At 32.2% G+C, this 16354-nt stretch overlaps 1 protein-coding gene across 1 annotated transcript; it reads left to right on the top strand.

The window, feature by feature from the left end:
- The first annotated feature begins 4486 nt into the window (after positions 1-4486).
- Positions 4487-5659, top strand: TENT5D (terminal nucleotidyltransferase 5D). Its single transcript, XM_040621704.1, has one exon. The coding sequence runs from the start codon at positions 4487-4489 to the stop codon at positions 5657-5659; it is 1173 nt and encodes a 390-aa protein (XP_040477638.1).
- Positions 5660-16354: the final 10695 nt, after the last annotated feature.

Below are 16354 nucleotides of genomic sequence, written 5' to 3'. Positions count from 1 at the left end.
ATCTTGCCTTGCATTGCAGTGAATTTAACCAGTTGAATAATGGAAACCACTTTCTGTGTTTACTATAGTTGGATACATTATGGGCGAACTAGTATTGATTAAGCTAGATGGAAAAAGATGATAGCTTTAAGGATGAGTAAACTGGAAGAAGTCAGAGTCAGAACAAGATTGATATGCTCTGCAAAACAGTGAACTACTGTTGGTTTCCACATTTGGAGAAGAATAATTAGGAATTTAAGATTTTGTACTTCTGTTTGGGCTTATGTGACACAATATTGTAGGATTTCTGCCTTGAATTTGAGCTTTTAGCCTATGAAAATATAGCTTTATATTTCATGTTCAATAAACATACTTTGAGTAACTAAGAACTGTACTGTACCCAAGACAAACATAAAGAGTGTGAATGGTTTTGTTGGTGTTTTCCCACCTTTTATATGATAGTCATCCAAAGTTTATATTTAGCCATGCTCTTTGGTTCAGCAATTCAAATTAAATTTTCCAAGTTTTGTAATGTTTTTGTTATTGATATATAAGTATTTGACTCTGCTATATGAATATGACAATTAATTGCTGAGCCATAACCCGCACATGAAGATAAGTCTTATTGTCTTAATGTCATATGTAAAATCTGTAATTCCAACATTATATTGATACTGTGCATTATATGAAAATAGTAGATGTGCCAGAGAAACATAACATTGCTCTCAGATCTTAATTATCCATGTTAATAGAGGTGAGCATTGATAGAGGTGTATGTAGATTCCAGATCAATATAAATTATTTATATTTATTCCATTGTGACATATATTTCATAATATTTTATATGCTCATGTATGTCTATATGTGTTTGTGTGTATCACAAAATTATTTTCATAATTGTGCTTTTTTTCTAAGGCTATTTTTTAAAATTCTAATTTGCATTTCATGTACATATGGCTGTAGAGGTGGTTGGTAAGATGGTAGCCTGAAATTCCTCAGTTGGTAATAATGTTACTTCAATAGAAAAATAGGCTTGATTTAGTTTTTTAAGTAGTCACAAAGCCCAATATGGGGCGTGAACTCACGACCCTGAGAGCTGAGATATTCTACTAACTAAGCCAGCCAGGTGCCCCCAAAATAGTCTTGATTTAAAAAAAAAACTTTATGTAGCTGTAGATACAGAAAGGTAAAAAAAAAAAAATAACTGGTTTTGAAAACTGTGATTTTGATATCTAAGTAATATATTGCTCAACCAAAGACACAGTTTTCCCACAGTTTAGCAAGTTGGTGTCACTGTTACTTTTTCAACAAGAAATACCAGGCCTAAAATATTCTATATGTGTATTTTTTAAGCTCTCTAGATAATTCTGAAAACCAAAAATTTGGGGTATTATTAACATAGGTGATCAAGAAGCAACTAAATAGTTGTTCAATGATGATCAATTTCTCTACACCACTTCTCTAGTGTAAAGTGAAGTTAAAATTTGGACAACTTTTTCTTGTCTTTGCAAGATCATAGTATGATTCTGTCTGAGAAACAAAATTCTGACCCTTCCCTTCCTCCTCATCTATCTATGAACGGATTTAAGATATAAAGTAAGACTTCCTATTTCTTGATTTAAAGGGCACCATTTTGATCAAGGACTTCTACATTTTGACAATTAGTTAACTTAGTTATGTCTTTGGGTAGTTTTATTTGTACATAAATATTTTGGAAAATCTGTATGGAAGAAAATGTGGTAATTTTAATAATGTCAGTATACCAATGTAAACAATCTTTATTTTCAGATCAGTGGTAATTAGAGGTATAGGTTTATAGGGGGATTGTAGGCCTGGGGTTGGACCATTGAATTTTAAACTTTTAACTAATATTGACAATGAAATCTGCCATAAGGAAAGGAAAAATTGCCACTTGCAAAAGAAATTTACATATTAAAAAGGAATTTGGGCATGTTTTCTGTATCAATTATAGTTGTATAGTTTACGTGTGATATTTCTAAAATATTAGGTAAATGATTGATCTTGCTTCAGCCTTTACATGAAACCAGCCAATGTTATGAATTATTTTTCCAGATTGAGAATTTGAGGATAACAAATTTTGTTAGCTTAAAATAATTCAGTGATAATTCCAAGAAGAGAAATTAGGAAATAGGCATGCCAGTTCTTACTGCATATTCTGTTCTTCATGTAACATTTTATTTTTTCCAATGTCCTAAAGTCAATATACAGACCATTTCACTTGATGGATGAATAACCAAAAATCCAACAGCCTGGTGTGTAGTCAATTCAGCCTATTCATCTTTAAGGATTGATTTGGATATTGACATTCCTAATAAAACTCTCTGAACATTAGTAATTAATGTGGCTTAAAATGAAACAAAGAATACCTTATGTGGGCCATTGTATCCCATAATAAAAATAAGTACTCTTTTATTGATATATGTGGAGATTCCATATAGAGAAACAAAATAGGTTTAGTCTTATCTTCCCACTGACATAGATTTGCCATTGCTTAATTGGCCTTTTGCAAAATGCTTGGACTGTCAAAGTCAATTCAAAACCAGTCAGTCCAAAAAAAAAACAAATACCATATGATTTCACTCATAAGTGAAATTTAAGAAACAAATGAACAAAGAAAAAAAGAGACAAACAAAAAAACACTCTAAAATATAGAGGACAACTGGTGGTTACCTGAGGGGAAGTGGGTGGGGGATGGATGAAATAGGTGAAGGGGATTAAGAGTACACTTATGGTGAGCACTGCGTAATGTACAGAATAGTTGAATCGCTATATTGTACACCTGAAACTAATATAACACTATATGTTAGTTATACTGGAATTAAATAAAAAAGCAAACAAATAAATTGAGAAAAGAAAAAAAATTGATTCTACAGATGTCAAATAAGATGATATTTGCTCTAGTTCTACTAAGGAAATAATACAACACTAAATTCTAAATATTGAGATTCTATTCTAATAGCTCCTTACATAGGCAAAATAAGAATACTGTCTATACAAATCTGCCTTAAACTTCATATATTTTTTTTTGTTTCTGGAATTCAGGAAAGAAAGCCTAAACCCAAAGCTACATCCATAACTAGCACTTTATTTATTTTCCCAGTTTTATTTGCTTAGATAGCTTAATAGAGTATTTGAAGATCCATGTAGTAACTGTAATTGTACCTAATTACATAATAATAGAATTATATTTAACAATCCCATTTGTAGTATTTACAACTTTAATTTCTTAACACCCCCAAACTGTAAAATTTTCTGAGCATATCATATTGCACATTTGCAGAAAACATTTTTTAAAGCTCAGAAATCTTACTATGGTTTTGTATATCTTTGCTCTCATTTTGGAGGCAAATGGAGTAGTCTCATGTATTTTTCACTTTAAAGTGACAATTATTTCCTTCAACTAATATTTATTTCTTTTTTTTAAATTAAATTAGCCAATTTATAGTACATCAATAGTTTCAGATGTAGTGTTCAATAATTTATCAGTTTCATATAACACCCAGTGCTCAACACATCACTTGCCCACTTTAATGCCCATCACCCAATTACCCACCCCTCACCCACCTCCCCTCCAGCCACCCTCATTTTGTTTCCTATAATTAAGAGTCTCTCATAGTTTTTCTCCCAATTATTATTTCCTTCAACAAACATTTCTTAAAAGGTTACTGGGCACACAGAAGAGGTAATGAGTTAGGTACCATCCTTATCCTCAAATTCAAGGAATTCATACCCTAATGGATATGTAGTATCCATTAGTAATATTCTTTAAAATTTGAGCAGTATTATATACGAAACCAAATGCCCTAAAGCTTTTGTATTAAAGATGCTATATGTTGCTTCTAAACATTATGCCTTCAGTCAGCTGGGTCTAACACACACAGACAAGCTCTTTGATCTCACTTTAAATTCATGACAATTAATGTCAATGATGTACTATGGTAATTCCATGACAAAAATTTTACCAAATATAATCATTATAGTATTTAGATGAAGAAAGATTGAGAAGGCCACCATTTTACGTAAAAAATAATTACAGCTCTAACAATTCCCTGAGAATGTTTGCATGCACCAATGGATCTGACTTAATCATAGTGGCTTTTATTTCACTTACTTGACTATAGAGAACAAATTGATGGTTACCAGAGGGGAGGTGGGTGAGGGGTTGGGTAAAATAGGTGATGGGGATTAAGGAGTACACTTGCTATGATGAGCACTGGCTGTTGTATGAAACTGTTCAATCACTATATTGTACACCTGAAACTAATATTACAATGTATGTTAACTGGAATTTAAATAAAAACTTTAAAAATAAATTTAAACACAATTAGGTACAGTGACAATTTTCTTTCTAGCATTAGTTTTGTTTATGTTGAGGGTAAGTCTGTTTTTAACTTTTTCACATGCTTTAGATATAACACTGATTTTGCAATGCTAACATTTCCTCTCAATGTTTTGCTTGCTTTCTAGTTGATCTACTGACTTTACAATGTCTGAAATCAGATTTAGCAATCTCACTTGGGATCAAGTTATAACACTGGATCAAGTGTTAGATGAAGTCATTCCAATTCACGGAAGGGGGAATTTCCCCACACTGGAGGTAAAACCAAAAGATATCATTCAAGTTGTGAAAGATCAATTGATAGAGCAAGGAATTATTGTTAAAGATACCCGATTGAATGGTTCCACGGCAAGTTATATACTTGCAAGCCACAGTGGAATCAGTTATAAGGATCTAGATGTTATTTTTGGCGTTGAACTACCAAGTGATCAGGAATTTCAAGTTGTTAAGGATGCAGTTCTTGGCTGTCTACTTGACTTTTTACCAAAAGGTGTAAAAAAGGAAAAGATCACCCTAAATACCATGAAAGAGGCTTATGTGCAAAAGATGGTCAAAGTTTGCAATAAGCATGATCGTTGGAGTCTCATTTCTCTTTCAAACAACACTGGAAAGAATGTAGAGCTAAAATTTGTGAATTCACTCAGACGACAATTTGAATTTAGTGTTGATTCCTTTCAAATTGTTTTGGGTCCCCTGTTAGAATTCTACAGTAATAAAAGTGCTAAAATAACCAAAGAATCCTATCCTGTTGTGGTAGCTGAAAGCATGTATGGAGACTTCCAAGAAGCAATGACACATTTGCAATACAAGCTTATATCTACTAGAAAACCTGAAGAGATTAGAGGTGGTGGCCTTCTGAAGTACAGCAACTTGCTGGTTCGTGACTTTAAGCCAGCTTGTGAAGAAGAAATCAAGACACTGGAACGTTATATGTGTTCTAGATTCTTCATTGATTTTCCTGACGTAGCAGAACAGCAAAAGAAGATTGAATCGTACCTCCGTAACCATTTCATAGGTGAAGAAAAGAGCAAATATGACTACCTTATGACCTTGCATGGAGTTGTGAATGAAAGCACTGTTTGCCTCATGGGTCATGAAAGAAGGCAGACGCTCAATATGATCACCCTTATGGCTTTAAAAGTACTTGGAGAACAGAATATACTACCCAATACAGATAATGTAACTTGCTTTTATCAGCCTGCTCCATACTTAGCTGCTGAGGGAGGGTACCCTACATATTATGTAACATCTGGACCACCACCTATTTTCTTTCAGCTATACCACCCACTGCACTTTCATGTGCCAAATGGTATGGTTTAAAAACAAACACACATACAACAGAAACTTTGCTTTAATTAAACACCTCATAAAGCAAGTTTCCAAAATCAATAAAATTTAAGATCTATTTTTATTTTTGTGCAGTTACCAACTATTTTCCATCAATTATAACTTAAGCCATTATAGTAAATACAATATCATCTATGAACTGGCCACTTTAAACGATTTTCAAGTGTTATTGATTAGCTATAATAACTTTCAAATGTTGTGGACCACTTAAAATGATTTTCAAATCTTACTAAGTCTTAAGTAAGACTTTCAAATTTGCTCCGACAAATACATTACAGATGCCTGCATCTTTAACCAAAATACAAAGGAACAGACTCATGTATTAAGATCCAAAGGTACAGTACAGACAAGTGCCACCATTTTTGTATTCAATCAATTCCTTTGTTTCATTCACTTCATTTTTTTTCTAGTGAATATTACCGTCAATGAATTTTCAGTACTTAACAAAAATACCTAATTTCAAAGACAACAGATTCAGAAGAGATTAAAACTCTGGATTTTACAAGCACTTATTTTTTTTCCAATTAAATTGGGTTAGACACAAAATCTTACTATACTTTGAAGGAACACTGAAAAAAATGGTTCTGAAAAACACTGGACATTAGTAATTTGTCAACTATCAAATAACTTAATTTGTTGATCTGAAGAATAATACCATCCAGCTGTAAAACCAATACTGCAATCAGTTTTATAGGTTTCTTCATTTTTCCCCCTAAATAAGTTGAAAAGAATGGAAATGACCAACTCCGAATGTGAAAATTGTCTATCATCTGTTAGAGACTCTAAATGGCAAATAGCAAAAAACAAACAAACAAAAAACCAGGTACTGTGGGGGTTTTTTTGTTGTTGTTTTGTTTTTTTTTTTAAACCATGCATGGTATTTACCATCTTTACGACCTATTTGTCTAGCATCTTAGTATATCTGGAGACATTCAGTGTTAGTAAGTGAAAATATTTTCATTATTGCTAAATGAAGCATTTTTTTTTCATTTTGCTCTTACCAAACATCAATTTCTAACAATGCCAAACATCAGTTTCTAAATGCCTTTTTATGTGAGTTTTTGCATAATACTATAATTTATCCAACAATTGCATATGTTCATCAGTTATCTGAATACTTACTACAGCAAATATGCTGCTAGCAAATCTACTAGTGGAATTAAAACAATATTTTCTTCCCATAATGAAGAAAATAATTCATGACCAATATTAACTGAGATGACAGAAGGGGAACTGTCCTGAATGGATATAGATAAGACCATCAGAAAAGTCATCATTTTAACTTGCTTCTGATTTTTTGTTTCCATCTCAGTTTTCATTGACCATCATGACTTTTTTTTATCATAACATGATTCAAAAGGCATATTCTGAGAATTTGTCACTTATAAACTGTGCTTAATCTCTCTTCTCTGCATTACAGTACCGGACACAGGAAGTACATAAAATATAGCATTTTCAAATAACCAATATTCCTGAGATGTTTTATACCACCACACCACTGGCAATCTGTATATTTTTAAAGAATTATATTTAATATATATTTATGTGTATATACACATACACATATTTATCAAGCATACAACTCTGAGGCTTTTAAACATTATATGGATTCACCTCCTTGCTTGGGACAAATAAAGAATTTATAAAAACTATATTAAAGAGAAAATTCAGTAATCTATTAACATAATGAATATATTGGCTAAAAAATGATTGATCTTTCTGCAGTAAAGTACAATCTTTAGTTTTCAGTTAGTGGGAGTGCTTGCATATAAAACTGAAGGAGTATATGCTATATTAACAGTGCCAAAAAACAATTCCAAAAGATATATAAGAAAAGTATTTAGGAATAAAAGGACTATAGTAATTATGAGTAATGGGTACAGGTTCAGTATTTCCATAGTATTTTATGTTGAATAGCAGAATTCTGAAGCTGCTCCCTCATGTGCTCCCTTAGGTTCCTTTGGTCCTATTGAGAATTTGAACACCTTTTTCCCTAAAAAGCAAATTCTCTATGGTGTTCTCACAAAGCTTTAAGTCCTGCCGGAAGAACGGCCTGAAAGCTACCATCTTCCTCTTAACATTCTAGTATGTGTTTTCATTGTAGTAGAAAAACTCTGAATTGGCATATAAGATTTTTTTTTCAAGAGAGAGAATCCAAACCTATTGAATGGAAATGGTATCACTAAAGAGAAAGCTATAGCTTTATCTCTTATGTTTTTTTTTTCTGTAGATGCCATCACCAAAGTAGGCTGTCCTTTGCTTCCAACCAAGCAGAAAAATATTTATCTTTAGCATTGAGTATCTCTCCAGGATTAGATAGTTATCTTAAGACAGAATTATCTCATTCTGTTCATTAGAGATAACAAATGGAAAAGTTTTTCTATAAAAAATGAGTGCTAGCTTCTTGACCTAAATGTGTTCATAGATGTTAGTTAAATTTGATTCTAGAGCATATGTCATGTCATTACAAGAGAAAAATGATGTTGTCTTTTCCTATTTTATTTTATACAAATTCAAGACTGGGTCTTAGTTTGGGATTTTTTTTTTAATTTTATTCTCAGAAACCTAACCAAGACCAAAAAAGAAAATCTTTTTATGTAGTTCTAGCATTCATTTCAGTGGGACACAGTTGATGTCAGTTATAGGTACATATTTTTTAAACCAAAATATTCTTGAATTTCACAATTTTTTTCACATTATTATCAAAGTTCTAGAGTATTTGTAACTTCTAAATTCAGAGATATTCTTCTGATAGTGACTGATGTCGTTTGTCCAAGGAAGTTGAAGACTAAGTTTAACTAGTTTAATTTTTTTTAAGATTTTATTTATTTATTTGTTTGAGAGACAGTGAGCGTGAGAAAGAGGCACAGGAACAGGAGGGAGGGGCAGAGGGAGAAGCAGACTCTGGACTGAGCAGGGAGCCCCACCTGAGGCTCATCCAGGACTCAGGGATTATGACCTGAGCCAGAGGCAGACACTTAACCAACTGAGCCACTCAGGTGCCCCTAACTAGTTGTTTTAAATGAGAGATAGTGGAGCTAAATTAAAGACAAAATATCAGAGCTAGAACAGTTGTGAACTTCTCCAAAACATTGGGAAGACATCCTAGGCCCAAATTTCATTTTTAAATATCATTTCAGAAATGTTCTATTAAAATGCATGCAAATTAAAAGTTCTCAAAATTTTAAAAGTTTTTAAAAGTTTTTAAAATTAAAGTTTAAAAAGTTTAAAATTAACCATATTTTAGTTTTAGGCATTGATACAGATATCAATATGCAAAATGCCTGACATATGATTTTAACTCTTTTCATTCAGTGGATCTATTATCTGGAAGGATTCATCCAACTTTGAAAATATAGGGAGTTAAAATTTATAACTGAGAAAAAATTTGAAGTTTTAATGTTTGTAAAACTTATCAAAATTATATTGATCTATGAATATGGCAGTTCCATTTATAGAGGATTTTTTTTTAAGTATTGACTGTAAACATTAAAGCAAGATTAGGAAGTTTGTGCGACTGCAGTTTGAAGTTTGATAAGCGTTCTTATGAAGACCATCTTGAAAAGGCCTAAAACCCAATATTTTAAAGTGCTTTAGGATTCATTTGCTTTATCATTGTAAAAGGAAATACATTTAATGATATTTTGTTTTCACTTCTTCAGTTCTTTTTGTGGTCATATTCTATATGTTACAATGTAAAACTTATGTAGTAAGTATTGGAAATTGTATTGCTGATCCACTGCTCCCTTTTATGAACACTTTTTCAGCATGTATAATTAGAAGGAGCTAATTCGTTGAGATGTCAGTGTATTGCTTTTAGGTGCTTCCTTAAGGAACAGTTTTCCTTGAATTTTGTCTGAGCAAAAACATACCATTTAGGGTATATAGTGTCTGTAAACAAATTTAACTTGTAACGGGTGATCTTTAAGCTCAACACATTATATTTTCTGTTTTGTTTTTCTTTAATATGGGGGAATGTTAAGTTATTTTTCACAAAATTGTTGTGTCAAAGGTTGTGCTACATGAATTGCATTAGTGTTTGAAGCAACAGAAACCTTTTTTGTTTAGATGTGGTCTTTGAAAGAGCAACAGATAATTTATTGATAAGTTTTTTGTATATGTGCTTTTTGCTCCCTCAGGAAAACAGACTCCCTATCCTAGAAGAAGAGCACCATATAACTATATCTTGCAGTGCTTTAGGGCTAAGAAATTAACCCCTGTAAATGCATAAATGTCCTATGAGATAAGTGCCTTGAGAGGGCCTTCTTTGCAAAATCTTTTATGATTCCAAATTCAAAGTGGTGGATTGAATAACCCTGTTAAAATCCAATTCAAGGGGTTTCATGATGATTTATAAAAATGTACTTGTTACACATTCTAGACTGGTGGTAGAATTTGAACTGTTCTACAAAATTCTAGTGAGTAGTCTACTTTACATTATAAATAAAGTGCGACCAAGTCGCACGTGGTCCTTTGGCTCAACTAGAGAACCCAGAATCCTAAAATTTGAATTCTTGTTTTAGCATTGATAGAGCCCTGGAGATAATCAGTTGGGGAGATTGGTCTCCATGAAAATGACAGTAGAGAGTGATATGAGTTTAAACCTATTCAGAAATTTCATTTTTATTATAGAAAGACAACATAAAAAACTTTTCTATATAAAATGTGGCTTCAATCCCAAATGGAAAAAAAATAAAGATACTGTATTATCTTTAACTTGTAAAATCAGTTAAAAAAGGAATTCCAGTATATTTTTGGTAGGCACTTATTAAAAAAAATTTAATAAAAACTGGTATTTGATCATCATTTACATTTAAAATATCTGTTTTAAAAGTTTTTACAAATGTTCACCTCCCCCAATAAAATCATTTAACCCAAACATGTGTTAGTGTATCTTTGAATAAAGAGGATTGGAAACAGTTTTCTTTAAGCCATACATGTGGCCTCCTTGAACAAAAAGATTTCTACACAAATTATTTTCTTTATGGTTTTTGGGACTTTTGTAGGGTAGCTTTGGGACACTTAGCATTAAATGCCTTCAAAAAACAATGGTTGCTCAGGCAGTGAATTCCAAATAACTATTGTCTTACTGTAACTCCTACAGATTTATTATCAGGTTAAATGCTTTCAGATAGTGTCAGCAGGTAAAAAATATAAATTAAAAGAGTTTTTAAGGTTAAAAAATCTCCTTCTTTTAAAAACACCTCAGTACATCTTTAAAGTGAAAGTCATCATCTTCTTCTAGATACCTAATGTTCTGAAATGGAAACCATGCCAGGAAAGTTATGTGCTCTAGAAGTGAAGAGGACTATATTTAATATTTTATAAGTAGATCTATATTAAAATCAGTGTCTATTTACTTAAGTCAGGGAGAATACCTCTGTAGAAGGGATATACAAATTGAAATCCTGACAATTTACAAAAAGAGGGCACATAATCCATTTTTTCCAGAAGAGCAAGTTTTGAATTCCTTCTGTTTTTCTTCCACTTTTTCCTCCTTTGCTAAAATGACACTTCTTTGTGCTCTCAGTGATAAGATGCAGAAAAATGAAGTCTAAGGGTGATTTATTACTGTTTATATTACCAAAAGACAAAATGACACTGCTCCAACTGCTCCAAGTGAGAGAAGAGTCTAGAAATGTCAAAATTATTGACAGGATTGTGATCATAGATGGTCCCAATCTAGAGAATAAAGCTTTTGTGTATGCATTGTGGAGAATCCAATTCTAGGAGCTCCAATTTTTCAAGATTTCTCTTAGTTAGGAAACACAATACTTTAATTAAAAGGCAGCGATTTTTAACATTCACTTTTCAGTCCTTGAGAATTCTAGGCAAACTGTGAAGAAATCACTTCCGTGACTTACTGTATCATTCAGAGTTCATACTGGTGTAAGTTATAAACTAATTTTTTTTTTTAGTAAGAAATAGTCAAAATCATTTTAAGCATTGCTGTGTGCTCTTGTATAATTCTTGGAACTTTTCTAAAATTAGAAAAGTTAAATTTCAATTTCAACTAGTATATATGAAAATTGTAAGCCAAACCAATAGAACTTTATTTTAAAAAGACAAAAGCCCCCCATTAACTTAGATTTAATACATAAAATTATGTCAGAGTATGCACACAAAATTTTTAAATTCCTATAGAATTAATGTCATATTAAAATATAAATGATTCACCTTCATTAATTATAATTCTGTATTATATTATTGGAAATTTTTAGTATTTTTTTGACTCAAAAAGCTTAAATGTCTTCCAGTAAATATTGGAAACAACCTATTGGATTATCTGAATTTTCCAGATCTCAATCCATTATAATTGGATGATATTATCTTATGGCTATCTTTCCCAATCTGTCTTTATGTTCTTTAAGTTTTCAATTTATAAATGACTAATGTTAAAATGTAGGTGAAATAGCAAACTTTCTTGCTCTCTAAATGAAAATATTCTGCCGTTTTAAAACAAATCCTATATATCTCTGAAAAACATATCTATTTTATATCCATGTACATTTCCCAATATAGACCAGACCAAAACTAATTATTGAATATGAGAAAATCCCTATAGTACCATTTCACTAGACGTTAAACAGTTCATCCAATAAAGAATAAATTTAAAGCTGGAAGGAGATCTAACTTCAAAGCTTTGAGAACAAATGGAATCCTTAAGAATTTATCTCAAATATATGTTTCATTTTTTTCACTTTTATTTTTCTTATTATGTTCAGTTAGCCAACATATAGTATATCATTAGTTTTTGATGTAGTGTTCAACAATTCATTAGTTGGGTATAACACACAGTGCTCATCACAACACATTCAAATTTCAGCTCATTCAAATCCAATTGTTTGGCATTAAAGAAAATACTGGTAAAAGGAATTATAGTCACTGAGTGGGAAATGAAGTCTAAACATCTAAATGTAGTTGTCCAGCACCCAGTAAAATTGCTGGTATGATTTTCTACACTATTTCAAGACATACATTCTATCATTAAACAAACAGTTCAGCATTTTAGGAAAAGAGTGAATATAAATACAGCTTTATAAATGTTTTAGGTGCTTTTTTAGCCTTATAGTTCACATTACCAATTGTAATCTTTTACTACAAAAATTTTGAAGTGTTCTTAAGAACTTACTATGTCTCTGTAAATGAAAATTTAAAGAGTATTAATGGGGGCACCTGGGTGGCTCAGTTGTTAAGCGTCTGCCTTCGCTCAAGGCGTGATCCCGGCATTCTGGGATTGAGCCCCACATCAGGCTTCTCTGCTAGGAGCCTGCTTCTTCCTCTCCCACTCCCCCTGCTTGTGTTCCCTCTCTCACTGGCTGTCTCTATCTCTGTCAAATAAATTAAAAAAATCTTTTTAAAAAAGTATTAATGGAGTATTTAAGAGATGAATGAAGTGCCCAGAGTTGAGTGAAACACATATTTTTGCTTTAATGTTGAATGTATGTTAAATCAGATTAGTATTTTTACCATGTTATTGCTCATTGTATAGTTCTGAAACATGTATGTACTATATTGGAAAATGTATTTTACTGTTACAAATTTTACATGAATAGTGTGGGGTTTTTCTGGTGGAAACTGTTTTTTAAAATGGATTATACCATGATAAGTGTACTTTCGTCATCATCTAATAGCTTGTATACCTGTTTCATTTGCTTTGTCTCATGCTTTTGTGGAGTCTGTGGAAAGAGCACTGTATAGATTCTTAGAGCAAATGAGTTTTTGAAATAAAATCACTGTGAAATATGCAGTGATGTGCCAACTGTAAAATAGGTAAATGCTTATTATTTCAAACACTACCAAATTGTTAAAAAGGAACTTATCCTGGAATTTGTACAGAATCACAACTGATAATAGGAAGATACTGATCTACAGTATACTATGGCTCTATATAATTGACTTTTGTCATTTATAATATATTAACCAAAAGATAACATTCATTCATTTCCCAAACTTCATTTGATTTTACATTGGTAAAATTTACTTATATTTTCCTCTCTCTAAATAAGCAGTACCTATAATACATTGGATAAGAACATAATTGGTGGTGAAATAAATAAAATGGCAATATCATTTAGGAAATAAATCAAAATAGTATGACATTATCTTGAATCCCTCCCAACATGTGCATGTACATGCACACACACACACACACACACACACACACACACACACTATTACCATATATTTAGCAGAGCCGGATAGTGTATTTACTAAGGTATGCTGACCACACATTCAAGCAATGGCTTTAGTGATCACTCTATGGAGTGGAAAATAGATTAGGATATAGTGTTAATTGGAAGAATTAAGAACTATGATAAAAGGGATTGGAGAGAGAAAACACCACTTGATATGGTTTGCTTGAGGTTTCTACAGTTTTAGCAATAGCCTAGCAACGCTAGGCTGGAGAATTATTTTACTGATAGAGCAATATATCAGTAAATACAGTTATGCCAAAGATGTCATATTTTCCATACATAAATCTACATTATACAAATTATTGAGTTACTAAAGCTTAAAGCAAATAAATGAATAAAACACCAAAATGACCCACTGACACAATCAAGACAGTTGTTTTTGTTTTTGTTTTTGTTTTTGTTTTTGTTTTGTTTTTAGAGAGGGAGAGGAGCAGAGAGAGAGGGAGATATGAGGTTTGATCTCACGACCCTGAGATCATGACCTGAGCTGAAATCAAGAGTTGGATGCTCAGCCAACTGAGCCACCAAGGCACCCCTACAAGACAGTTTTTTAATCCTTTAATATGCATGGATAAGTTGTGCTTTGTGTGGTACTTCCAACTTGACCAGAAAGCGTAGATACTGTCCACTTATATAAAAGAGCTAACTTTAAATTAGTAACAAATGGTGGTAAATAATAAGTGCAAGCCAAAAATATTTGTTTTGCTTGTAACAAGCCAGTTAAGTAACGGGTGATGGTCTTTAAAGGCACCATTATATTCATATAGTATATTTTATTAAATACTGTAACATTCATTATTGAGCATTAGTAGAAATGAGATTCATTTACCTTGGGATCCCTGACAATGATGCCATTAAGTTACTTGCATATTATGAAATTTCTGATTAGACGTGGTGATTGCTGTGCTTGCCCTCCCCCTACATTATTTCCAATGTTAAAGTGGAGAGACATTATTGCTCTGTGTGCTTTCATTTCTGCTGAGATTGGGTCTGGTCCCTAGTAGGAATATTTAAAACTACCTACCTGCATGATTTCTTCAAAGGTTCATTTTTCGTTAGAATTTCAACAACATTTTTACATAAAAATAAAATTGTTAAAACATAGAAAGATAATGAATAGTGTTCTATTTCCCATCACTGCACACATTACATGTTGTCCTTCCCAGCTGCTTCCATATTCATCTCTCATATCCTATGTTATTACAGAATTTCCATTTCAAAAATCACCATTAGTTGCCATGGAAAGAATTAAAATATCAAAAATATAATTTGAATAACATGATCAAACAACAAATTGGGTCACCTTTATAATATACATATATCTGTGAAATTATCCCCACATTTCTTTCAGCTTTTATTTAGGTACTCCTTCCTCCCATATCCAAACATACGAGAATACATGAATGTAACAGGTACTTAACATACATGTCATGGAGGAAAATCACCTCTCCATGGAGGAGAATCACCTCTCCAGTTTCAAAGGGAGATACATAAAATAGTCTTGGTTATAGTTAATATAGTTGAAACTGATCACTTTTTCTAGACACAAGAGATGGGATAAAACAATGATTGAACTGAGAGGCATTACCAACTAATAAAGAAAATTGTAAAAAGAAAAAATTCCTCTGAAAGTAGTCCTATGGGAAGGTAATTATATTCTGGCAGGTTTTTGATGCCTTTGTGGGTTCTAAAGGAGAAACAAAACTCACCTGAACAACCCTTGTCTAGGCTTGTCTGGGTAACTTCTTTCAAAACTCATTCAAAGACCACTAGCTCTGGGGTATTAACTTAATCCAAATATTCAAATGAAATAACTGAGAAGCCCCATTAGGGAAGTCCTCAGGGAAATTGTTAATTATGGCTTTGTCACTCCCTTCCAAAGACTCAGACTCCTAAGCATTTGCATCCTTGCCCCTATACCGCCACCATTTCATCAAGCTCATACAAATGTGCATCCTTATATGATTCCACCACCATAGGCTGTACTTAATACATCCTTCCATCAAAATGTTAATGGCCCATGGTACCATCTCCTGCCAAGCAAATTAATTCTTTTAACTTTTGTTATATTGTGTGAAATGTCCAGGGTGAAGTCAGTAAAAATGGTGGAATGAGAACTTACGAAAATTCAGTTTTTGATAAAAGCAATGAAAAAAATGCAAAAATTGTCAAAATTAACTTTTTCAGTGTTCAAAATTATCAAAGGGGTTGCATCAACACAAGGAGAAAAATACCTGAATCTTAGTAAGAACAGGAGCTTTCTGTTTTTTTTTAAATACTTAATTTTTAGAGAATTTTTAGGTTCACTGCAGAATTGAGTGGTAAGTGCAGAGAGCTCCCATATATCCCCTGCCCTATGCTTGCCCAGCCTCCCCCACTATTAACATCCCACACCAGAATGATATATATATTTTTAAAATAAACTAATCTACATTGCCACATCATTATCACCCAAATTCATAGTTTATAT

The sequence above is a fragment of the Ursus maritimus genome (genome assembly GCF_017311325.1).
Source record: "Ursus maritimus isolate PB19 chromosome X unlocalized genomic scaffold, ASM1731132v1 scaffold_X1, whole genome shotgun sequence".
NCBI classification, from domain to species: domain Eukaryota; kingdom Metazoa; phylum Chordata; class Mammalia; order Carnivora; family Ursidae; genus Ursus; species Ursus maritimus.
This window is presented reverse-complemented; position numbering and strand designations above follow the sequence as displayed.